At 37.3% G+C, this 27,252-nt stretch overlaps 1 protein-coding gene across 3 annotated transcripts in view; it reads left to right on the top strand.

Annotated features, from left to right (window-relative positions):
- The window catches only part of GABRB3 (gamma-aminobutyric acid type A receptor subunit beta3), a 466,981-nt gene extending 440,033 nt beyond the window's left edge, over positions 1-26,948 (top strand). For all 3 annotated transcript variants that reach the window (XM_019831992.3, XM_019831993.3, XM_011282816.4), the window contains 3 exons: positions 8,269-8,421; positions 14,502-14,746; positions 23,575-26,948. In XM_019831992.3, the coding sequence (XP_019687551.1) occupies positions 8,269-8,421; positions 14,502-14,746; positions 23,575-23,916 (740 nt within the window). In that variant the 3' untranslated portion in view covers positions 23,917-26,948. The remainder of the gene's footprint in view (positions 1-8,268; positions 8,422-14,501; positions 14,747-23,574) is intronic.
- Positions 26,949-27,252: the final 304 nt, after the last annotated feature.

The following is a 27,252-nucleotide window of genomic DNA, read 5'->3' as shown; positions in this document are numbered from 1 at the left end:
GTCTGCATGTCACATTGTTAATACATTCACTTAATTTTCTCTAAAGTCCATTGTGAGATCCATGCTTTAGTGAACTAAAGCCCTCTGATCAACTTACTGTCCATTGAGTCTATAAATAACATCTACTAGAGGTCTAGAGAAAGTATTATATGAAATATTAAAAGAAGGAATTATCATCTCTATCTTACTTACAATATAATCTAACCTTAAATTCTAGAGGCAAATTCCCATTCTTTTTTTCCTCCTACTGATTTTTGTTAGAAGGATCCTAAGAGACAATTCATCTCTGCTTCCTAGACAAATACTAATTCTTCAGTCCAAAATGGTGGGACCAAAGCAAGCTTACTCTCAGTGCTAAATGAGAGCTTAGCTATCTCATCTTGCTAATATGAAATCATTTTCCTTTAAGGGCTCCTGACCTATCAAACATGTCTCACCACAGAAGCCAGATATCTTCAGAAATTCATTGTCCTGCACTTCCTTTGCAAAAAAAAAAAAAAAAATCTTGTCTACCTTTACCTTTTGAACTTAATTTTAAAACTACCGCACATTTTTTTTTAATGCTCAATGGTAAGAATTCTTAGATTATAGAATCCTGAGCATAGAAGGCACCATAGAGGAAGAAAAGGAAAGGAAGAAGCAGCAACATTCAGTATTTACTGAATGTGTATTTGGGGCCAGATAGTAAGTTTGTTACTTAATATAAATTAAGTCATTTAATTTCCAGTAAGATACATGTAATAGACATTCCTTTTTTTTCTTTTAAGTGATTATCAAAATATAATTTAGATACCATAAAGTTCACCCATTTAAATTATATAGCTCAATAATTTTAATGTATTTACAGAGTTGTATAATCATGACTGCATTCAATTTCAGAATATTTTCATAACTCAAGAAGAAACCTTGGGGGTGCCTGGGCGGCTCAGTCAGTTAAGTGTGAGACTTCAGCTCAGGTCATGATCTTGGGGTCCATGAGTTTGAACCCCACAACAGGCTCTGTGCTGACAGCTCAGAGCCTGGAACACGCTTTGCATTCTGTGTCTCCTTCTCTCTCTGTCCCTTCCCGGCTCTCTCTCTCTCTCAAAAATAAACATTAAAAAAAATAAACCCTGTGCCCATTAGCAGACACTCCCCATTTCCCTCTACCTACCCCCCAGCCTTGGGCAACCACTAACCTCATTTCTGTTTCTGTGGATTTGCTTATTCTGTGTATTTTATATAAATTGAGTCATACACTATATGGTCCTTTTGTGACTGACTTCTTTCACTTAGCGTGATGCTTTGAAGTTTCATCCATGTTATGTCATGTATCAACACTTCATTCCTTTTTATTGCTGAATAACATCCCATTGTATGAATATATCATATTTTGTTTAACCATTCATCATTGATGAACACTGGGCTATTAAAAATAGGATTGCTACGAATATTCATGTACAAGTTTTTCTGTAGATATGTTTCCATTTCTCTTAGGCATGTGCTTAGGATTGGAATTGTTGTATCATATAGTAACTATATTTAACTCTTTTGAAGGACTATCAAACTGTTTTTCCAAAGTGATGGCACCATTTCATATTCCCAAGAGCAGTACATGAAGGTTTTAATTTCTCCATATCCTTACCAACACTTGCTATTGTCTTTTTTTATATTGAAATATAATTGACACACAATTTTACATTAGTTTCAGGTATACAACATAGTGATTCCATAGCTCTATACATTAGACTATGTTCACAATTGTAGTTACCAGCTGTCACCATACAACTGTTACAATACCATTGAATATGTTCCCTATTCTGTACCTTTCATCCCCATTATGTATTCATTCCATAACTGGAAGCCTGTATCTCCCATTCCCCTCACCCATTTGCCAACCACTCCCCCACACACACCTCTTCCCTCTGGCAACCAGTTTTTTCCCTGTATTATGGGTCTGTTTCTGCAGTGTTTGTTTATTTTATTCGTTTATTTAGCTTTTTTTTAGATACCACATATAAGTAAAATCATATGGCATTTGTCTTTCTCTGTTTGACTTATTTCACTTAGCATAATACCATCTATGTACATCCATGTTGTCATAAATGCCAAGGATCTCATTCTTTCTTATGGTTGAGTAATGTGTGTGTGTGTGTGTGTGTGTGTGTGTGTGTCTGTGTGTCTGTGTGTGTGTGTATGTCTATTTTCATTATCCATTCATCTATGAACGGACATTTAGTTTACTTTCATATCATGGCTATTGTAAATAATCTTGCAATAAATATAGGGATACATATACGTTTTCCAATTTTTTGTATTCTTTGGGTAAGTAGCCATTAGTGGAATTAGCAAATCATGTATTTCTATGTCTGTCTTTTGATTGTAGTCATCCTAGCAAGTATGAAGTGGTATCTCATTGTGATTTTGATTTGCTTTCTTCTAAAAAGTAATAATGCTGAGCATCTTTTTATGTGCTTATTGGATACTTTCTCCTGTGGAGAAATGTCTATTTAAGTCATTTGCCCATATTTAAATTGGGTTGTGTTTTTTTAAGCCTTCTTTATATATTATGAATATAAGATCCTTCTCAAATATATGATTTACAAATATTTTTTCGCATTCTGTAGGCTGTGGTTTTATTTTCTTATAGTTCACTTTGCAGATTAATAGCTTGTAATTTTGATGAAGCATTACTTATTTTTTTTTTTACTGTGATATTCTTGCCCTATTTCAACACAAGGAAACTGAGGGTTTGATCAGATAATCAGCTTACCAAAGGAATATTCCAAATAAACCATGAGGCTGAACCTAAACTCTTAGACACCACCACCCTTTGCTCCAGAGTCATGTGATACAATATTCTTGTTTTACTGTGGAGAATCAGAATGAGAATCATTGCCTATTGAAACAATCTGAAAACATTTTTCTCAAGTTCCAGTTCTATTTTTCCTCTTTTTTTTTTCTTTCCTCTTTCATATATGTTCTGCCCTTCATGCATTTTTTTGAACATAAAATAATTAAGGTGACTAGTAATAGGAGGAAGAAAATTAGTAACACTATTTTGAGTTTTAGGTTGTGTTATGAAGTGAAAAAAGTAGATTATAAATGAATGAGACAGTATGATAAAAAAATAAAAACTCAAGAGCAGCACTGAGAGCTCACAAAACTTTTAGGCAATGGTGGGAGAGCCCCTCACAGTGGCCACCTTAAAGAGGGAGATGCACATGTGTGTAGGTCAGCTCTGCTGCAGTTGCTAAAATATCAGCTTATTATTTCATGGACACATTTGAGTGGCTCTCTCCCTCCACAAAGGTGACATGGTACTCTGTGTCGACATTTTAAATGACATCTTCAACAATATTAATGCTTTAGAGTACAATATTAAATTAGGCTAGATTCCGTACCCAGAGCCTTGTTTTTGGCATAACTTTTAGTGCGTCTGAGGAGAAAGGGTTGAGATCAGCATATTCAATAGGTAGTTTTGCCAAGGAAGCCCTGAACTGGAACAATGCACTTGTGTTCAGGGACTGTTCCTCTCTTTGTTGGCTCAGCATCTACTTGGGAACCTGACCACATCTGCATTGGCACACAGGCTTTAGGGCTTCTGTGCCTTTCTGTTGTAATTTTTAAGCTCTATTGCTGTTTTGAAGGGTATGTCTTAGTGTAGCTGACTCACTACTTCTCAACTTTATTAACCACTAGCTATGTGGGGAGATTTCCCATAGATACAGCATACATCATGGCATTCACCCTGAATGTAAGGACTTTGTTTAACAAAGCTACAAAAAGACTTTATGTGCTCTTTAAGATGCATATCCAATGACAAAGGCCTTGACCTAAAACAGGTCTTAATATATCTTAGAACTCATGTTTATTAACATTCTGAGGCCTATTTCTCACGGTGTATTGAAAGGCTTTTCTTCATTTGCCCTAGTGAGTCTTTTACCTTGAACGCTCTCCTGCTTCCCTGCCTAAAAAGAATTGTATTCAACCAGGAATAGTATCTTGGTTCAGATGCTATGAAACGTCCCCTGCATCACCAAATCTCATGCTCTAGAATATCTTTCTATCTCCAGCAAGACTCTTACTCTGTTTTACCAGGGCCAAACTGTATGATTCTTTCTCTGACATGGATTAGGACCTAGATGAGAATGTAGAACCCCTTCTTATTCATTTGTTGTCTGCTCCCTTCACCATCCCCACCTCTGGGATTATGAGACTAGAATGTGTGGGGCATATGGTGAATGCCTAAAACTTTTTTTTTATTTGAAGTATCACTTCGGTTTCAATAGAATGTATTTACTATACAAACATAAGAAAGTAGAATATTTCTTAAATCTAATTTTTGCATTATGAATTCTGTTATTCTAAATTCTGTGTTATATCTTGGAAAATTTCCAGAGATCAAGTTATTTTTTGAATGAGATTAGTATTCCCTTCCTCAAGGTTATAATGATTTTCCAAATATTTGACTTTGCATTAATTTCATTGACCTCCCTATTACAGGGGGCAAGTATTCCCAATAGTGTTAATCATACTTCATTGCATAGGTATCAACATTTGCTTCTGTTGGGAACAATTTCCCTAAAGAAGGTGTACTTTGGAAAATATTAAGCAAGTTGATGTAGAAAAATGAAAGTTTGGCAATAAGATAGATTATATTATCACTCAAAAAAAAGTTACTCATCTCCTCTGGGAAAGGACTAAACTCTTACTCCAATGACATAAAGATTGACAGTAGGACTTGCTCTAGACAAGAAAGTGTAAGGGGGAGTATGTGTGGCACTTCTACCACGGTGTCCAGCAGTGTTCCAGATACAGAAAGCTAAGTGGATACACAAGAAAATAAAAATCTTTGTTTTAAGCTATAGAGATCTGGGGTTCTTTTTGTTATTGCAACATAAACCAACCTATCTTGACAAATACAGAAACTATTCCAGTATAGTGGATAGAGTGAGACATAACTGAAATAAGAGCAGCAAATGATTAAGTGATAAGTAAAGCCCGAGATTGTCATTAAATTTCAAACTAAGATCCAACAATGAATTTACTTTGATAAAGATATTAAAGTTGCTATGGGAGTTCAAACATTCAGTAAAGATGTTGAACGTTTTGAGTATTACACTTGCTAGAGAGTAACATAAGTAAACCAAATACTCCCATTTTTATGTATACAGATGTATTTGTTGATAACCTATGATAGTTTAGACATTTATCTAGGCATCATATTATATGAAAAATACATCACTTCACAAACTCTGCTTTAGGGACTGTACAACTTACTAAGGAAGATCCTGTCTTGATAAATAGTAATAATTTTATAAAAGAGAAAATAACTCAAAAAGGTAATCACCTACACTTTGAGGAAAGAAGGAGAAAGGATTCATGGAAGATGTGGCATTTGATTAAGGCTTTGTAACGTGGGTAAGGAAAAACATTTCGTCAGGAGGGAGGAATGTGGGTGAATCAGCAGAAGCAGGAAATATGGACAATTATTTTTAGGTAGTGAGGACACTCTTTGAGCTAGAAAATGGTATTCTTAATGAAAAGATATAGTGGGAAATAAAACAGGAGTTAATTTGGGAAAATGTTTTAGAGAAACTAAAATTCCCAGATGCATATTTGGACCTTTCTAGGAAGCAGTGAGCCATATAAGATTTTGAATATGGGTTGACAGCAAGTGTCCGTGCTGTACTTCAGGAATGTGTGGATGGAACATAGGGCCAGGAATCTGGAAATGGCAAGATAGGACTCTGACCCAGTTCAATGGCACATCATGCCAAGGATCCACATACACATAAAATGTAATGTAAAACAAAAATAGAGTATATCAGACCTATATCAAGGGAAGCTTTATTCCACTGATGGTGTTTGGAGGATTGGTTGATGTTTGTGGAACAAAAAACAGTGTGTATGGATGCTTTATATCAAACACTGAAATAATTATCAACCTTCAAAATAGATTTGTGATTAAATTTCTATTGTGAACTTACCTAAGATTAAAATCAAGTTTTAAAAATAACAAGGAAAACATGAAATGGATAAACTCAAATATATACAAAAATTTAAGTGTTTATATGTCCCCTACTCAAGCCATTACAAATTTTAAAACAAACAACTGAAGAAATTCTTGCAGAGAATGCACACAAGGATTAATGTCAAAAGAACTGAAATGAATAGGTAAAAAAAAGGAATAAAAAATGAGAAAAATGAATAAATAGTATAATCAGATCATATATGAGCTTATATACAGAAGAAAAACAAACATTTAGGAAGTATGCAATTAAAGAGACTAATTGGAAAGGACAACATTTTCCCAAATAAATTATCAAAAGGTATTTTTCGGGCGCCTGGGTAGCTCAGTCGATTAAGCGTCTGACTTCAGCTCAGGTCACGATCTCGCGGTCCGTGAGTTCGAGCCCCAGGTCCGGCTCTGGGCTGATGGCTCAGAGCCTGGAGCCTGTTTCCGATTCTGTGTCTCCCTCTCTCTCTGCCCCTCCCCCGTTCATGCTCTGTCTCTCTTTGTCTCAAAAATAAATAAACGTTAAAAAAATTAAAAAAAAAAGGTATTTTTAAGAAATGTTCTGGAACATCGTCATGTTTACAAGGTGAGTAGGGAATTCTATAAAGTGCTGATAGTGACGTGTACACTGGTATGATTTTTTGACAAAGTAATTTGGCAATAACCATCAAAAGCCTAAACAATTCCTAGCAATTGCCTATGCCTTGCTAGGCAATTGCAATGGCCTAGCAATTCCTCTTTTGGCATTTTCATCCTAAAGAAACAAGTCCAAATACAGTGAAAGGACACTATGCAGAGATATTAAGAATAGTGTTTATAGTTTTGTAAAAATGGAAATAATAAAAATTTGTTGCATTCAGGAAAATATTTTTGTAAACTAGAGTACATATGTATATATTTGAAGGAAAATTGGGAAGAATTTTAAATTGTGTTTACGAATAACTTGAAATAAGTATGAAAATGTTTATGCTATGATGACAGTATGATGTATGCATTTGATCAGAGCTATGTAATAGAAATTATGCACACACACACAAATGACTGGAGGAAATTTCCCACATTCTTAGGCTTTAAGTGCTAAGTCCCCTTCTTCTTCTTTTCTCCTTTACATAATTCCAGCTGAAAATGTGGTTAATGGCAAAGTAGGAGCCTGGAGATAAAAATCTTTCATTTTCAACATAGAACTAATAGTCATATGAGTGAGTCAGACTTCTTAGGAAAAGAATATAGAGACAAAAACAGAAAGATACATGGAACAAAGTCTGGAAAATTTGGGTGTGGGAGAATAGGAGGTTGTCAGTCTTAGAGTAGAAGGAGGTCAATATGAGCAAGGTACTGCAATCTCAGGAAGGGAGCACCATCCATCAGTGATTGTGGAAGAGAAAGAGGCAGGAAATGGATGATTAGAGAAGGTCATTGGGTTTTCACTGGTTGACCTTCCAGCAGCTTCACTAGAATGTAGATCAGGGAGATTTGGAACTGATAAAGTGGATGGTTGAAGTGGACAGGAGGAAATGGAGCCTACACTCTCTTTGCTGCAAGAAAAGCAAAATAAAATGGAGAAGGCAAATATAAAACTAAATGTGGCATAATCAGTGGGCAATTTTCTTATTCTGTAATTGTGGGTATACTAAAGGTATACTGAGTTGGATGCACACATCAGATTAGCACTGGGACAAGATGCTTCTCTGAGGCTCTCCTTAATGCCTTGTCTGTGGTCAGAGTAGAGCATCGCAGTGTATACTGCCACCTTCTGTAAGACTGGGTCTGCGTCTATGCCTCTGCAGCTCTCAGGGTACCCTTGAGATTCCTTAGGTGAGGGTCAGTAATTCAATGTCTGTGCACAGTGTTGCTCCAGATGGGCAGAAGGGACAACCGGTGAAAACCATTTTGGTCAATAAAACCTGAAACAAATCTCCCTTATTTACAATGGAGAAGAAGGGTACAGCCATTGATAAAATAATAAACAAGATACTTGAGATGATTCTGTATTCTAAGCTAAAAACTTTCCCAAAGTTTTCCTAGGGATGATTCTCAGCTGAACACATAGCTTTAGAAGAGTATCCTCATCATTCTCTTAGAGACTGAAATAAAGTCCCCTCCCAATTCTTCTATAAATACAATTAGGCAAACAGAAGCAAATTTCATGGGTCACCCCTCAGTTCATGGGCTTTTCAAATGCATGCTGTTGACCAATGGAGGTCAAAGCCAACTTTTTTTGTCTGCTATGTCTTTTCTCCTGTGTAATCTTTGTCTGTTTATCATAGGTGCCTATCCTCGGCTCTCATTGAGCTTTCGGTTGAAGAGAAACATTGGATACTTCATTCTCCAGACTTACATGCCCTCGATACTAATTACGATTCTCTCATGGGTGTCCTTCTGGATCAATTATGATGCATCTGCAGCTAGAGTTGCCCTTGGTATGTGCTATTTTTAAATGATAACTAAAATGTAAAGTAACCATGTCATTACAGTATTAAGGAAGTTCAAAAGCTATAGTTCAACTACAATTTTTTGGCATCATGACACTAGTCTTGCCCATAAAGTTACTTTTATCTTAAAATAATAATTTCATGCATGATTCCCTTGATGTGTTAATTTAATTACAAGGCTCAAATGTGAATTTTCATGCCCATGAAAGGGAAAATATGTTTGCCGAATATTTGCATAATAAAACTATTTTTGACACTAATTTTAAATCAAGGATTAACATCTCCTGTTCAAAATTGTTCTGTGGCCTAGTAAGAAGACTTGACTAATGGGCATTCATCTTTTTTAAGTCAGAAAAATAGTCAAATATTATAGCATGTAATTGGAATTACATAATTTAATGAACATTAAAATATGTGATTAGATTCTGAGTGATTATTTGGAGCTCTAGTGATCTGTACTGGCCACTGGTCATTTGGCAATTGGATTGTTAGCTGATATGCAAGGTATTTTACACGTTCCTATATCATTTGTTATATGTTTAGATTATTAAAAGAATACTATATATTATTTGTTTGTTTGTTTATCATTTAAACACATTTTAGTTGAGTATAAGGCTGAAGAGCAATTATCCAGTCCATCCCTCCTCTGGTAGGATTGAATTCAATTCCTGAAAGCAAAATTATTGGTAATACTTTTACAAATAGATGGAAAATAATTATCAATGCATTTGCTGGTAAATTAGCTTACAGAAAGCTATAATATTTCAGGGTTCCAGTTATCCCTCTTTCTTCCTGATTTTGTTTACCATCTTTTTCCAGGACTTCAGGTTGAATGACATCTTTTTCCCTGGGAAAATGTGTGTACATGTGTGTATGTAGATATCTGGTTTAGAATGACAGGTGACTTGCAGAGTTACATTCATGAATAGATTAATACATAGGAAATTAGGTAGCTATTCCTAAAGGTGTTCATTGAATAAAAAATTGCTTTGAGAAGAAGAAACTATCAAAAAACTAAAAGTGCCATATTAATTATTATGTATTTTTAATGGGAATGGTGAGAAAAACATCCCTAAAGATCTGTAGGATTTTTCTACAGCCTGCAGAGGTTACCCTGTAACATAAGTCCTTTATGAAGGTTTTGCCCTTCTTCTTCTTTTTTTATTTTTTAATGTTACCAGATTACTCTTTGTTAAAGTATTTTCTCTTCATCTCACCTGGAAAAACCAGACCTGCAATGATTTTGGATGGTCAGATCTAAATTTTGCAGATCTGTTAGCTTATACATTTTCAGGGTCTCTCTTTAAGAAAAAGAATATAAAATAGACAAATATAAAATATCCAGGATCCTGCCCCAAGCCTGGGAGAGGCTTATGCAATTGGAGACCTGAAGCTGAAGCTTCATGAGTTTCACAGTGAATCAGCCTTTGAGAATTTGTCATTATTGAAATAACAAGAGAAATATGAGTACCAAAGAACTGTAATTATCTGACATCAATATGAGTGAGGTGAGCTGAAAATGTGAATTTCTAACTTTTATAGATATATAAATTCTATAGCTCCTTAATTGTAAAATACTGACTTCCACAATATTAAACAGATACTCTATCTGAAGTGAGTTGTAGTCAACCCAACCTTATTACAGTATGTGAAAGTAGATTCCACCTTTTCTAACAACACAGCATTATTATTATAAACCTAAATCATCCTGTTATGGCTTTGCTAAGACAAAGGAATGGTCTGCCTAGAGTTGCTAAGGCTTCACCACTGGAGGAGCTCCAGATTCTGACCAAAGTCACAAGTCTGGGAGGCAGATGTGAGCACAGAGACAGACATGAATGGGCATTTGCCAGTGTCAAGGTGAACCTGAGGCCTGGGGGTCTTGAAGGCAGCTGTGACCTTAAGGCCACAGCATCTGAGCAGATAAAAGTCCAAGTCCAGATCTCAAAGTAGAATACCAGTGTGTTCACTCCATCTGTCCCACCTTCTGCCTACATAGAACAGGGTCTCTGAGCTTGGATCTGCAGGGATTGGGAAATGTTACCTGGTTACCTTCAATAACTTAAGGAAAAGTATATCATAGGATCATGAACACTGAATGACAACACAATAATCAAGGCTGAACTTTACCAAATACTCAGGTGCCAGGTTCTTTGCAAGGACATTAATGGGGTTGCCTTATCTATTCTGCAGAACATCCATAGCACAGTAAGCAATGTTATTGCTCCCATTTTACAGAGCAGGAAAACTAGGTATGGAGAAGCTACATAACTTGTGCAACATCATATAATATTAAATGTCAGAATAAAAATTGTAATGCAGTTAGTCTGACTCCAGTTCTCTCCCTTAACTGGTACAGGTGATTCCTATGGTGTCAGTAGACAGTACACACAGGAGTAATTTTGTCTATTACATTGTAAACACAAGGATTAAAAATAAAAAATAAAGCTAAGCAAGGATTATTATTAATTATTATTATTATTGAGGGATCCCTCAAAATCATTAAAATGCTATGTGCTCTAGTGCCTCTTTAAGAATATATGGCCGGGGCGCCTGGGTGGCGCAGTCGGTTAAGCGTCCGACTTCAGCCAGGTCATGATCTCGCGGTCCGTGAGTTTGAGCCCCGCATCAGGCTCTGGCTGATGGCTCAGAGCCTGGAGCCTGTTTCCGATTCTGTGTCTCCCTCTCTCTCTGCCCCTCCCCCGTTCATGCTCTGTCTCTCTCTGTCCCAAAAATAAATTAAAAAAACGTTGAAAAAAAAAATTAAAAAAAGAATATATGGCCATGGTATGGGGGCAGGCAGTTAATTGGATAAATCCTCTTCCCACCCCATTCCACCTGTCTTGTCCTGTACCATACCTTTTGAAATGCCTTGAGTGCTGTTACCAGCATCCTAAATGGTTGCACCATGATGAATGTGCCTCATTTCTAAGTGAGGTCTTAGAGGTACAGGTCTGTGCAAAGGGGTTTTGAGGAAAGATATCCATGGCTCTGGCTCAGGATTCTTGGACCTACAGTTGTCTAGGGTTGTCTCTCTACTGAGAAGGGAAATGTTGGTCCTTCAGAAAGCTGTGTTGCACTGCTGCTGTGTATGCTTCAGGATTTTATGCTTCTTCTGACCAAGGGCTGACTGTCTGATCTGTTGAACTGTTAGTGTTACAAGCATTCAGACTGCAAATTTGGGAGTTGTAATTAAATGGTCTTCCTCAAAATCCTAAGGTCCACTTATCACTGAATAATAGTACTTGTCCTTTTAAAAGTAAAAATTTATACTAAAATAATTTAGGCCACATTATTTTTATCACAAAGAAGAGAAAGAAAATATCTTTTGATTAAATGATGCAAATTATATTTTTATTTCATAGTCCTTTTATAAATGCATCTTTTCAAATACAGTATTTTCTTAGCATAATCTAAATGAGAAATAATTTGAGGCTAACAATTAGTGTAAAGACTGAACAGCTTGATAAATGTAAAAGAATAGGGAAGGAACCATTCAGTTATCTCCTGTACTGCAGTTGGATGGGTCCCCTCAAGGACAAAGGACAGAAGTTCAAAGCAAGGCTGTGGCTGTGGGTACTTGCCAGGAAACCAGAAGCTACTGAATAATTTCTTTCCCTGTAATGGTAATAATAAATATGACTGTTTGTTATTGTCAGTGTTAACAATGCCAGTTTATTAACATATCACCAATGATTTTCAGGCATTGTATTTAGACTTCACAACAGTTCTAAACAATGGTGTGGACCCATCAAGGCTCAGGTCATGCTGCTGGCAAGTGGCAGAGCTAGGCTTTTGGGGCCATGTGGCTGTACCATCCAGGTCTGTGAATCCCTACAGTCCACCATCATCCACAATATCTAGATAGGAAGTAAAATGATACAAAGAATTAGTAAACACATTGGCCTTTTAAGCTAAGAGCCAATCAGAGCCCAAACAGAGCACTCACCTAAAACTGTACTGTTAAGGGACTCCTTGACCCTGAGATAATGGGCCTGAGCCAGGGTCCTCTCCCATTTTTCAGGGGCCGCTTTTACCTGGCTGAGTGCCTATGACATGTGCTGGGTCTTCTTATCCCTGTGTTCTTTCAGCCCATTTCCTGGGATGTCCACTAAGGCCGGGGTCATACATGTCCATTCAAAATAGTCAACTGGAGAACCAAAGCAATGACTAAACCAAAGCATTCAAGCTTTCCAAATACATTCGAAAGGAAAAAATTATGGCAGCAACATTACAAAAATTTTGAATAATGATGAGAACACCTAATTTCAGGGAGTTTGCATGGTGTTTTCACATTTATTTGTAAACTGTAATCATTCCATTGCCATTTTCAAATTTTAAAAGTCCCTAGGTACACATGATGGTACTTTAAAGGGTAATCTTAAAATATTCTGACATATTCAATTTCCATGTATTACATAAGCTATCATGATTTGCAGTTATATATAAAAATAGTTTTCAGTGCCTCAATTCCCTCCTCTACTTTTAATAGCAGTTTAGAGATGGGTGGAAGGAAAGCACATGCTAGTGACAGAAGACCAGGCTTTATTCCCTGCTTTCCAGATGGTCCTGAGCAAGAGGAGATCTGTGGTCAGGAGGTTCTCTGTGTGGGATACACAGGATGAGGATGCCTACCTCCAACAATAGGATGGAAATCTAGAGGGCATCAAACTAAGGTTCTTAACGAATACAAACCCTACACTGGAGAGTTGGGTGAGGATCTGCGGACTCAGATGCCTTTGGGCAGAATCATATGTAGAGGTGGTCTGGGCTCTGCCGTGTATCTTAGCAACACTTACCTCTCTGGCCTGCACTGTCCCCTGGCCTCAGTGACATCTTTTTTTCAAGTTACTGTGGCTGAAGGACCATGGCTAAAGCTTTGCTTTCAAAAGTCTCCTTTTTGAGGGAAGGCATGACATAGCAATGAGGAAGAAGTGTTTCCATTGGGTCCTAGAAGACACAGGGGGTATCTCATTCAGTGGCACCAGTTAAATAGGTAGATAAGAGCACTCTTTGGAGATATCTTTCTTCCTTGAGACTTCTTAGTATTGTAAGAGAGAGCAAGTCAGCTGTAATAGTTACTGTTCCACTAAGAAACAAGCAATCCATATCTTTCTTGGATGTGTGGCTTCACTGTGTTCAACAAACTCTGGTTTTGTCACTGACATGTCCCCTCCTCTCTACGACTTCTAATTATCCATATGAACTCTTTGTAGAGAAAAACATGTCCATTGCTATGGAAGAATTGCAAAATATGGTCCTTATATGTTTTTGGAGACTGGACTTGGCTCTGTTGGGCAAAAACTGAGATCATTCACACACTACTACATAGAGAAGTCAACATAATGACATAAAAAAGGAGTGATGAGGATCTTTCTTGCTCCAGAGTATGGCAAGATTCAACACTTTGAATACAATCATTATACCTTGATTTCACCAAGAATGTTCTGAGAAGCTTATATAGACTTTAGTTAAGGAGGAAAATACTGTGAGCTAATCTGCCGTCAGGAGCTTCCTTGAAATATTCCTTTCTTTTTGAGCTCAGGACTGGATCATGTTCATTAACAGTTTTGAAAATCATTGCCCCATCCCCCCTTTTTAAAAAGCATTATAGTAAGAATTGTTTTCTTCTGACAGGTAGGCCCCTGAGACTTCACTAATGGCCATAGATGACCCTCGTCCTTGATTCGTCATAGATTCATTCTTCTTGAAAGCTCATTCAGACACTGAGAATTCTATGTTAATTTCTGGTTTCATTTTCATTTTTTTCCCATCTTTCATAAAAAGCACACTATCCTTTGCTCTCTACACAACTCTCTGTATACTCTGAATTCCCTCTATCTATGGGCCAAGTACCATGTGGTAGTGCCCTGCGAGGGAATAGAGGTGTCAGCTTCTTGACCTGACCTGCTGCCCACATGACATGTTTCATGCTCTTTTGCTGATTGCCCAATAATATTCAAGCTAATATCTCCAACTATTTCAAGCTGTTTGAGAAAATACAAAAGTGAAAAGTCAGGAATGGAGCAGCAAATTTGCAGCCTCTCACACTTCTGTTTCTTTTGTAGGGATCACTACCGTGCTGACAATGACAACCATCAACACACACCTCCGGGAGACATTGCCCAAAATCCCCTACGTCAAAGCCATTGACATGTACCTCATGGGCTGCTTTGTCTTTGTGTTTCTGGCCCTTCTGGAGTATGCCTTTGTCAACTACATTTTCTTTGGAAGAGGCCCTCAAAGGCAGAAGAAGCTTGCAGAAAAGACAGCCAAGGCGAAGAATGACCGTTCCAAGAGTGAAAGCAACCAGGTAGGCCCTCTACCAGCTTGACCACTCACCAATCATGCCTATCACAGACCCACCTTGCCCCCTACCGCTCATCTGTCTAACTACAGTTACTTATTTGACCCTTAAATAGGAATTGTGTGGCTTGTTGTTTATGACCTGAAATGTTGCCTCCTGCAAGTCACTGAGTTTTATATAAAACCAAAATTAGTAAAGAAGCTAGAGAAGCCATAAGCTTCTAGTTCTCCGCAAAAAGAACAGAACATGTGAATACCATGTGGAGTGGTAGCCTGAACCTGACAGGCAATAGCATTTTTCCTAAATGCTGCCTTATTCCTTTAGTGATAAAATTACAAATTTGATTATCCACCATGCCACTGTTCTTTTACAGTGTGGGCAGGCCCCTCTGTCATCTCTGACTTAGATCCTAGTTCAAGGTCCTTAGTGTAAAGTAGGAGCCATGCTCTTCCAAGGGCTCTCCTCCATCTGCACTGGTCCTCCCCTGTCAGTGTGTTCACAAAAGCCAGAGCATGGCAAACCCAGATAGCAGTAGCCAAGGAGGGCACATTGCTTTAGGAAGCCTTGGGCAGTACACTCCAAGAAAGATCATAAATAATGTCCACCCCCTCCAGCTCAGCTCAGTGTTTACATCCTTCCAGTTACAAAGTAACTTTGTAATTACATGTCATTTCAGTTTATTTTTTAATAAAAACAGTATGTCATTGCAATTATAAACAGTACTTTGAAGAAAGTACATTATCATTTCTATATAATTTTTGTTTTTATCTTTCTACCTCTTGCATTCCATCAAGTTCTCAAAAATATATTTCTCCTTGCTTACATGCTGGGCTTGCTTCTGCATTTCTTTATTATTTAATTCTTCTTGCTGAACTTAGTCATTTCTCAAGTCTGTGGTGTTTCCTTGCTTTTTACAGGTTCTTAGTGCATAATGGGTCTGTTTCTCAGAGGAATACAGCAGCTCTTTGGAGTATTTCCTGTGTCCATAGCTCACTGGTGGCCCAGAATAGGTTCACAAACATTTATGAATGAATAGAGGCAGTTAAATGAATGTAAATGGCTCCCGTCATTTCAGCAAAACATAAATAGGGTTGGTCAGAGAAACCCAGGATCTGTGAAAAAACTCAGGCTTCCATAAGCAAAATTATCCTGAACTTCTTACTGGAAAATATACTTAGTATCATACTGTTATGTTTCTAAATAAGTCTGCATCTTACTATGAATACACAATATGCTTTGGTCATGCTGTTTCCAAGGAAACTGGGATTCATCACATCATTATTGTTTCCATCACACAGATATACAGACACACATACACATGCAATGCTGTTTTCCAAATTCCCTCATAATTTAAACAGATTATAAATTTGTTTCTTTCTTCTAAATGAGATGGTTTAGAACAAACCAACACGTCAAATTGTTGTGCTGCAGAAATACCTTTTTGAGTGTGAAGCTTAAAATTTAAAACAAAAATACCTCTAACATCCACAGAGAGAAATAGCAGAATGTAAAAAATATTGTATATTGGATATGATGATATAAATCAGATGCAGAGGAAAATTTTGTTTTATTCATAAGACCATTTTTATTGTTTTTCTAAAAATTTGTTTTCCCAGCAGCTTTTTTAAAATCTTTACATGTTCATATTTTTAAAAATCTGTGATTGTAGATCAGCTGTTAAGGTTTGAAGTTGGCATACAAATGCACGGGTACTAGTTTTAAATGCATATTTCATGTCCTTAAAGGCAAGCATTAAAAATTCTTGCTGACAAAACCTAAGAATTTAGTGATAATATTTAGATGGAAGTGAATATCCCAAAAAGCTTATATCATGTGATGTGGATAACTTAAGGGAAAATGAGAAAAGAATCATAAACTTCATGCAAAGCAGAAATAGCTCTATGTACTGGCCAACACTTTCAAGAGTTATTTGTAATTATAGTTATTCATTTATTCACTTTCAGTAGTATCTCTCAGGATTGCTTGCTAATGTGGCCATCAACAGCCCAAGGAACCCCCTCTGTGTTATAAATGGGAGCCTTAAGGGTCCAAAGGCTGTACCTTTCCTTGGACTGAAAGAGGACACTGGGCTGACCACAGGAACTTACACTGGCATTGTTCTTCTGTCTTGTAAGGGATATCAGGGAAGTACACTTAGGAATTCTGTAGGCCACCAAGGAGGGATCTGTGCCACCAGTGACTATCCTTGGGATGATGGTGTTTTTGTCCTTAATATAAACCATGAGTAGATTTTCCTTATATTCAGTGGTTGTACACTATTTTAACTTAGTGGTTGATTCATGAATGCTCAAAATGTTCATGTATCCACTTAGTTTCTCCTCAGATCAGTGGTGCAATGTAAATTGTGACCTTAATTTATTTGTGCTTAACCTCCTTTCATTCCTGAATTGTTTCTATACTCAAGAGTTAGTCTTTGGTTGTGATGTATGTATTATGGTTACTAGCCTTGGATATTTTGCAAGTTGACCAATTGGTATTTGAATTTCATGAAGTGGCAGAAAGCCTGAATTCCTGCCAAGTTATCAAAGCTGTAGACTTGACATCATTCCTCTTACTACAGAGCAAGATTTCTTTCCTCAAATGACAAATACTTTTTTTATTTTTCTAAAATTACAGTATTTTACTTATATAGAAGCATGAAGGTAATTAAAGAATGAATATCAATAATATGCCAATTTGGTGACAGATTCTAGAAAAAAATGAAAATCCCTCTGTGATATATTCTGCATGAGATGTTTTTCACCTTTGAATATTTGTCCCTGTCAAGTTTATAAACAGGAAGAAAAACTATGTTGAAATCAATGATTCTAATTATCTTATATACCAGACAAACTCTTCAAAATATGGAGTATTCATGAAATGCTTTAAAAAAATGCAAGTCATCATCTGTCATTCTAGACAGGACATTTTAGTCTTGTGTTTCACTCACAACAACTTACATCTGTTTTGAGATTTAAATTTTAGATGATAGAAAAAGATTAACATCTTTTTGGGACCTATTTGTTTTAAATGCTTGGTTTCCAAGATGTAACACATTTTAATAACACTTTAATTCTTTTAGAAAAAAAATCTTCTAGTAATTTTGTTGGAAATGTTCTACACATTGGTTTACTTTAAATATAAATTATGCAAATATAAAACTATAAGTCAAAAACATCCAAACTAATTTACACTAAGCTCTTATTATTCAGTATATGTTCAAGTTACTTTCAACATTATTGTTTCTGTGACAAGTGTTCACCCACTCTGAAAGAGAAATAATGAAAAATAGTATTGATTCTTGAGACCTACCTCATATGATCTGTGTCTTGAAACAGCTGCAAGTTAGCCATAATTCTTCAAAGCACTCAAGAGCACTCTAATTTTGTAAATTATTGATGATATTGGATTTGGCTTCCTCTAAGGTAGATTTCCTTCACTAGAGTCAAGGGCACAGGCTTAGATCTCTTACCTCATGAAGTCCTTTCACAAATGCACAGGACTGGTCACAAGGGACTTGAAAAGACAGGATATCAATTCATATAAATTTGTCATGAAATCATGAAAAATCAACTCAACATTCAGTTGACCTTATTTTTTGTGTTTTCTCCACTCTCGCTGGGTGCCTTCCAAAATCACTCTGCACATCATTATCTCTTTGCCTTGGATTCCCTCTTCCAGAATCCCTTTCTTCTTCACATCTTTCCCTCCTTCATGACTGACTCTTCTCCCTGACATTGTCCCTGATTTTTTTCTACTACTTGTTTCCATCCTGCCTCTGTCACTCCCCTCTTCTAGAAGTTGGTTTTGTCCCTGTTCTCCCAACTTCCATGGCACATGCTCTGTACTTGTGAAATGGCATGTCACATTTCATGTGGCCACCATGTCTTCTCTACTAAACAGCATTTGCTTCTTTGCATCCACCAAAATATTCACACCATGGCTCAGACATAGTAAATGCTCAATGGAATATGTGTTCATAAATGGGTGATATTTGTCATTAATTTGGTTCCACTGCTGTGGTGTGTTTTTTCACTTTTCTAATGTGAGGAGAAGAGATGTTTCATAAATGTATCTTTTTAAAGCCAGGTGAAGCTGAGTCATTAGAGCCATCAACACTCATTAGAATTATCATGTCACAAAATACTCCCCTCCCTTCCTTTAAGAAAATATTCGTCTTTATTTGGTATTTCATTCTACAAAGTCATTATTTATAATCTCCTAAATTTTGATAAAAGGAGCTTTTCATATGGCATTTTTTGTAACTAAAAAGAGACTGTATTGTTGGCATTTATTTAAAAATGTGTTTAAAGTTCATTATGTAGTATTCTTTAAAAATGTGCTTGTTAATTATTTGAGACTCTCACCTGGTAGACGCCTTAAGGGTAAGAATATTTTTTGTCCACCTATTAGGGTGTCTCAACTAGCACAGGACATGTTATAGAGCAAATATAGAGTAGATCTTTGCATAAATGATCCCAAGAGTCTGGACTCTTCATGTGCATGTCTCCAGTGAGGCATCCACCTTTTAAGTAGACCACTGGGCTTTTTATCTCATAGTTTTGTTGTATTTAAAATATTATGTAAAATGGAGAGAACATCTTTTAGAGTTAAATAATGTTTTCTGTTTTCCTACCTTTAGGAAAATAATTTCAGCCCTCTGAAATTCTAGTTAACATATAGTAAATCATATATTAATATCGAAAAGTATAAATTCCACATGAATATTTTAAAAAAGGAGAAGCATCTTCCACCTTTGGTTATTCTGTGACTCACCTTTAGAAAAATTTTATTTTAAATACATCAGCTTACCATGTAAGAAGATGTATTGAAAATGTTGAGTAGTTAAACTCTAATTGAGATAATCTGATAAATAATCTCAGTTTGTTAAATCTGTTTAAGTGATAACTTAATATATTTTCTGTCATAATTCAAAGTCAGGTATTTGGTAGGATATCACACCTATTCAGTTCAGTATTAAAATACACTGAAAAAAAAAAAAACAGAATCACCCTGACTGACTCCCGTTCTAGAAAAATACACCCTGAGTGAGCCAGGCAGTTCATTCATCATCCTCTTCTCTCCTGTGTGGCAAAAAGCACTGTGGAAGGTGCTAGAGAGAGATAAAGATTACTAAAAGGGTTCCCTCTTCTAGAACCCTTCTTTGAAACCTTCGTATAAAGCCCAGCTCAGCTAACTCTATGCACTTTCCTCTCTGCTGACTTTGGATCTAGCTATCCATAGCTTTCTAAGCAGGTTCAAATCACCCCTTTCTTAGAGAGAGTGTGACTACTTGCAGAGAAGACATGCTGCTACCCACTGGGCTTTCCTTTGTTGTCCCTCCTATTTCAGCCACATCTTAATGTGCCTCTTAGGCTTTGCCTACCACATTCTCTTCCTACAATGAGACTGTCTCCCAAACCACTGGAGGCTTCACTGATCCTGAAGATAGCCAAACAGATTTTTGTTTTTGTTTTTGTAAGGATTTTACTGCTAACCATTCCAGGGCAAGATAACAAGAACAGATACAGAACACATATCCCAAACTCCTACAAAGGTCTAACATTCCTGGTACTTTCAAGATACAAACCTTATTCAATTTTTTCCCTCTACTAGATTAAAAAAAAAAACAAAACACAGAACTCTAATGTTCTGTCAGTGCTGTCCCTCCCCCCAAGAATGGGTCTAGAAGGGTCTTCTCCCCAGTAGCTCTGGTATTTCTGTGGTCCATTTGCATCTCCAAGCATCCCCAGGCTAGCTGTCTTCCATTCTAAGGAGACCATGGACCTTCATGGTCCCTCCCTACTGTGATACTGCTCCCCCTTCAGTTCAGAGGCATCACTGAGGAAAACAGTGCAGCCTGGGCTAATTTGTGCTCATTGCTGCTGCCCCCTATACCCCGCATGGGCAGTATGAGCATTTCTGCACGGAGCTCAAGAAGGGCCAAGAGGCCAGGTGGGAACAGGATGGCAGGCAACTCTCCCTCCACTCCTTTTTCACTTTCTTAACTGAAGAGTTAAAGAAATGAGTTACGATGGCAGAGCACCACTGCTGTGTGGACACAGCATATGTTGGGAGTGCTGGGGTTTGTTTCAGTGGCATGAGGAGAGTATTACTCACAGCTTCTTGGCATTTCTCCTTGAGACTGCTCTAAAGGAAACAGAAAGGAGTGTGGTGCACTCCAACAGTGATCCATCTCCTTACCCTCTCCTCTCAAATGTGTATTTTACTTTTTACCTTGACGCTTGGGTTGCAGTTCAGAAATATGTCATCTTTCCACCTAGAAATCACTGTTACTTTTTATTACCTGGAAGGTAAAGTTGAAATTCCTTAATGTGACTTGCAGAAACCCTTAATGGCTTGACTCTAGTGTGTATTCCTGTTCATCAACAGGTATATTTCCTTATTATATTAGGAAGATGGTAATGACAGCAATGAGAATGACCATTGTCCTGCCAACCATGATCTTAGCATGTGCCAGGACCAATTCTCACCAAGACTCCAGTCCCACTTAGCTAGTTTGCCTTTCTCAAAACATTTCAGTCATGCTTCAAGCCTTTGCTTGTGATTTTTTTTTTCTGATTTTTGCCTGGAAAATATCTACTCATTCTTGGAGGCCCAACTCAAATGCATTTCTCTTCTGAAATCTTCCCTCTTCCTTCCTGTAGTAGTTTTGATTGCTACCCCAACAAATTACCACAAAAATAGCCACTTAAAACAGCACCCAGTTCTGTTGGTTAGAAGTACAGATTCAGTGGGGCTTAGCTGGGTTCCCTGCTGAGAGTCTCAGGAGGCTGAAATCAAGATGTCTGTGGGGCTATATTCTCTTCTCGAGATTCTGGGAATAGATCTCTCCCCAGACTCATGCACATTGTTGATCATAGTTTCTTGTGGTTGTAGGAATGAGGCTGTCAGCTGGGGCCAGTCTTTGCTCCTAGAGGCTGCCCCATTTCTTTCTACGCTTTCACTGCAGTGCCCTTTATCAATAGCAAATCCCATTCTTCTCCCACTGCAAATCCCTCTGCTCTCACCTTCTGCTACATCTTCTTTCCCTTCTGTTTCCAGATGGAGAAAATCCTTTACTTTTTATTTTTTTTTAGTGTTTATTTATTTTTGAGAGACAGAGAGAGACAGAGCATGAGCAGGGGAAGGGCAGAAAGAGAGGGAGACACAGAATCAGAAGCAGGCTCCAGGCTCTGAGCTGTCAGCACAGAGCCCGACATGGGGCTTGAATTCATGAACTGTGAGATCATGACCTGAGCTGAAGTTGATATTTAACTGACTGAGCCACCCAGGTGCCCCCAAAATCCTCTACTCTAAGGGCTCATGTGATTAGATTTCCCCTCCCCCCCCCCCAAATAATCCAGGCTAATCTTCCTATTGTAAATTTCATAACCTTAAATAATGTTTGCAATGCCCCTTTTACATGTAAAGTAATATATTCACAGGTCTGGGGAGTAAGGGGTGGTATCCTGATGACCACACTTCTTCTTCCCTAGCCATAATTGAATGGTACTCCCAAACCATGGGATAGGTATCACAGAGTCTATTTTGGCACCTTTGTGCCAGAGCCTGAGTGGCCACTGGATGTTTGCAGCCCTTCCTGTGTCTGGGTTACCTTGGTGTCCGGGGGTCATCCCACCTGTGGTCTCAGTACTGCTAATAGGTCTGCACAAGCACAGACTTCATTTAACACTGAGTGCCTCTTCTTATTGGGAGTCTTCTCTCCCCACCTCACCTCCTTCACATCTAGCATAATGTCTTTAATGAGATTAAGGAGTATTCAGAAGAGAGGAACATGCAAATTAATATGTCAATGAATTATTCCTCCACAAAATGACTAATTTTGTGAAAGCCTCATAGAAGAAGCTATAGATGCATAATCTAGCTCTAGAAGAAATGGTAGGCTTTCCACAGACAAAGATAGGACAAGGAAGATGGACTTCCAGGCAAAGAAATGAAGATAGCTGGTGAAACCTCAAGCATGCTGGAGATCAGTGACACCCAGGGGACTGTGGAATGGGCCATGTGGTCCTGAGAGGGTTTGGCACTACTCAGAGAAGGATTATTGTCACACTCAGAAAGAAAGGACTCCACTGGCAACCCCTAGCCTTAGGCATGTTCCATGAAAATTTCATAGAAACAAACAGACCATTGACATCATCAAGAAAGGTCTGAAGCTGTATTTAGTACAGAATAAAATGTTATTTTAAAGTTTGTCTCCAATGTGGGAGGGACTTTCATCTGTCTTAAATACAGCCCTTAAAAAAGAAACCTCCTGTCAGGATCAGGATTGGGCAAAGAGATCATACTAGGTAGCAGTCTGTATCTACACCCATCAAAGTCATCAGGAGTGTCCATTCATCACAGGACTATTTGATTGTTTCTCCACAGTAATGTGAATAGTTTTGTAGCATCATAAAAGGGGACAAGGTAATTTCTAAAAAAGAATGGGAGAGTATAGTTTACATCCAGTGTCCAGCTGTGAAAAACGGTTAAAATACCTGAAATAACATATTGAAAGGGAATTTTACTCTAATTTTGTCTTCACTAAGGACTTGTATCCATAATGTGAAATTTCAATTTAAAAAATCCCCCTTTACTTAACCTTCTCACATACAGTGAGGACTTTTAAATTTGAGAAAATAAAATCTCTAAACTGTAGTTAAGCCTCCAAAATGGCACTTTCCACAAAAACAGTGTTGGGTTTGACAAATGTGCAATTTCTCATAATGTACGTGATGCGATTGCATGGCATAAGTCTGCACTGTGTTTGTATATGAAAATTAGATTCACTGGTATGCTAGCTAATGATGTGCACTTTCTTCAATTAGGTGGATGCTCATGGAAATATTCTATTAACATCACTGGTGGTTCACAATGAAATGAATGAGGTCACAGGCAGTGTCGGTGATACCAGGAATTCAGCAAGACCCTTTGACAACTCAGGAATCCAGTACAGGAAACAGAGCATGCCTAGGGAAGGGCATGGGCGACACATGGGGGACAGAAGCATCCCGCACAAGAAGACCCATCTACGGAGGAGGTCTTCACAGCTCAAAATTAAAATTCCTGATCTAACCGATGTGAATGCCATAGACAGATGGTCCAGGATCGTGTTTCCATTCACTTTTTCTCTTTTCAACTTAGTTTACTGGCTGTACTATGTTAACTGAGTGACTGTACTTGATTTTTCAAAGACTTCATTTAACACTGAGTGAAATATTACTCTGCCTGTCAAGTTTTTATACCTGTACACACACACAGACACACACAAGCAGACACACATATATACATACGCAATTGTATATATATGTGAACTTTCTCAGCATATATATAAAATACACGTGTATATGAGGATGTATGTGTATATGTTTATACACACAGGTGTAAGTACCCATGTGTATGTAAAACAAATACACATACATATATACATTTTGCAGCTATGGACAATTTAACACAGGATGCATATTAAAGAAAGTCATAGTTTTTTCTTTTTTAATTGAAAGGGACAAGCATCGTCTAAATATTATGCCTTGAGAATGAGGGTGTGAAACACATCATCCAGAAATATGTGTTTTATTATCATAAGTTAGATGTTTTAGTTTGAAAATCAGAAAGAAAATCTTAGTTAATCTTCAAAAATTCATTCAGTGGTATTGCTAGTTTAAAATGAGTCACATACTTCATATTGTTTCTGTTTACTAAGCGAAGGCTTTTCAGCTTTTTTGGTGATGGGGTTTGCTTTCATCAGGCACACTTTTTCTGTAACGGTTTAGTGGATGAGGTGAGCCACTGGTGTGTGCTCACCTGTTGTCTTAAATATAGATAGATCCCACGTTGATGTCTGAAACATCCATCTTTAGAAAACCCATCAGGAATGGATGGCATCTCATTGTAAGTACTCTTAATGTATAGTGTATTTTTTTGTTGTTGTTCACTTGGAGTGGATTCAGCTTACCTGTCATATGGGAATACAATGGCATGTTTTGGCAATGTTTAGTTGACATTTCAATCACTGAAAATGTGCTCCACATCTTGTATGGATTTCTAGGCCTGATCTAACAGAAAGCATAGACGTCTCAGGTTATTTGTTACTCTAAGGTAAAACCATCTAGGATGATTTTCCCCCTTGTCTTTATGTTATCAATCACTCTTATAACATTGTATGTTAATATGAAGTATATTTGCATAATATGCATATATATGTATATTTACCAATATTTTGTTTCTTAATGCTTGCTATCATGGCAGCATGCGATGTCATAATTTTCCTTTACATGATGTAACTACTTTCTGTTACCTAGAATTAAGATTGAAGCTTAAAACACATTTACTGTTCAATTTCAGAAACCAAGAAACATCTTCATGCCTTCATTTCTGTATCTGACATATTTCATAAGCACATCCAACTACTCCTAGTCTAACTAGGATGCTGCAGGAACATGACCAGTACACACCACGCGTCACCCAGTAATCCATGACCGTTCTCTTGAGGCAAAGGAAAGAAACCCAACAACAAACAGTCATTTTTGGTTCCTTCTGATCCACAGCCTCATCAGTATTTGGACTTTTTAAAGCTCGTAGAAACAAGACAAGGTGCACCGGTTTCATAGACGCAACCTTAACTTACTATTTAGATGAGATCTTTCTAAAGAAAAAAAAAGAGATGATATATTTTTTGTAAACAATATTTCTATCACAGGCCTCCATAAATGGAAATGACTACAGTTGTGCAAACAGATGTCACAGTGAGGTTAAGCATTTGGAGAAAAAAAGCAAAATATTCAGGAAAGAACTGCTAAATTAATACTTTATCCCAACATGCCACATATGCCTCACCTTCTCTGTTCTATCCTAAGCCAATGACCAAAATCTTGTCCAATATGCTACTAGCTGGCACCAGTTTGCTCCACGTAGATAGAGGCACCACCTTCCCTGAGGATGCATGTGGTGTGAACTATCACCATAAGCTTACCATTACTTGATTTTTCTTTGGTATAAAGATAACAATCTTTAATTTGTGGAAGTCTGTCACAGTTCAAGACCCACTGTCAGGTAAAACACAACCCACAAAATCTCATGCTAGAAGCAATGACTAGTTTTTTACCTTAACCCCTCCTTCATTCCGACCTTTCTACAACATCTTCCACCTACTGCTCTCTGGTTTTATTTTGTATCTGGAGATTAGCCAGTGATTTCTGGTCTTGGGCTTTTCTCTGATAATTTTTTTTTCATGGGTAACAATGAGGGATCCTAAAAGTTAAATAGATTGGGAAAAACCTTGTAAGTGGCCTTATCATTGTTAACATGTTAAAGAAAAAAGACATTTGTGAAGACCTTATCCCTTTCAATACTTCAGGTATCTTTTTCTGTATCCAGTGATTCAAGGAGTAAGCTCCACATGCAGAAGAGGGACCCCAAAATGCAAATGAATATGGACAAAAGCAATCAATGCTCGATTTACTTGTACAATTTATACTATTCAGAACTGTGACATTAATTCTTTCTGTGAGAAAAATGATTCAAAACATTTTTGATGCATAGTTGAGGTACCCAATTATCAAAGGAAGAGACCCTATGGGGCTCAGAAGAGCTGCAGTCTACTTACCAAGGTTTTCTGGTTATAAATTTGCATGGTATAGTCATAATAGCTTTTGAGCTTTTTATATGCATTTGGCACCAAGACTGGGATCCACAACTTTGTAGACACTGCGATGAAGTTAACATAATAGCTATACTATAAATAGTGTTTGTAACTACACACATACATACACACATACACACACACACACACACAAATACATACATATATTCTGTAAAAAAAAAACTTTTTAAGATCCTTGGGTATGTGTTTGCTTTACTCCATTTCAGAAGAAAATTACTTTTCTTCTAATAAAATTATTTTATAGCTTCTCCATTTTTAAAAGTTGTGAGAAATATTGAGAAGCAGAACTCTGTGCTGACAGAAGAGAGTTGAGTTTGGTTCTCTGTTCTGTTTCAATGACCTCTCATTATTCCACAGTAGTTACTGGAGCCAGTGTGCAAGCTGTATTGATGAATTCTGAACCTGGACCTCCGACATTAATGTGAGGTGGCTGTCACCCACATCCAGACATCTTGAGTAAGGAGAGAAAAGTTGAATTTGGAATATAATGGTATTTCTTTCTCAACAACTGAACATAATAAAAAGTTAATTTTCTATGTAGTCCTGTCTTCCCAAAATGCTTCACAGGGGCTCAAAATGTACTGAAGAATCTTTCTCTGAAAGTTGGTTATTACCCATATTTAGATATACTTGAGACAACTCAAGAGCCCTACTACATAAATCCCTACAGTGAAAGACTGATAAGACTTGAGTAAATCTTGAAAACAAGCGTTATTCTTGTTCACCTACCCCAGGAATGTAGAGGGGTTTCACTGTCTATATCATGAGACATGCATTTCCCCCCTGAATCATAAATGAACTAGGAAGTATGTCATGATAATATTCCTGTTAGGTTTGAAGATTA

The sequence above is a fragment of the Felis catus genome, chromosome B3 (genome assembly GCF_018350175.1).
Source record: "Felis catus isolate Fca126 chromosome B3, F.catus_Fca126_mat1.0, whole genome shotgun sequence".
NCBI classification, from domain to species: domain Eukaryota; kingdom Metazoa; phylum Chordata; class Mammalia; order Carnivora; family Felidae; genus Felis; species Felis catus.
Note: the sequence above shows the minus strand (reverse complement) of the source record. Positions and strands in the feature narration are given on the sequence as shown.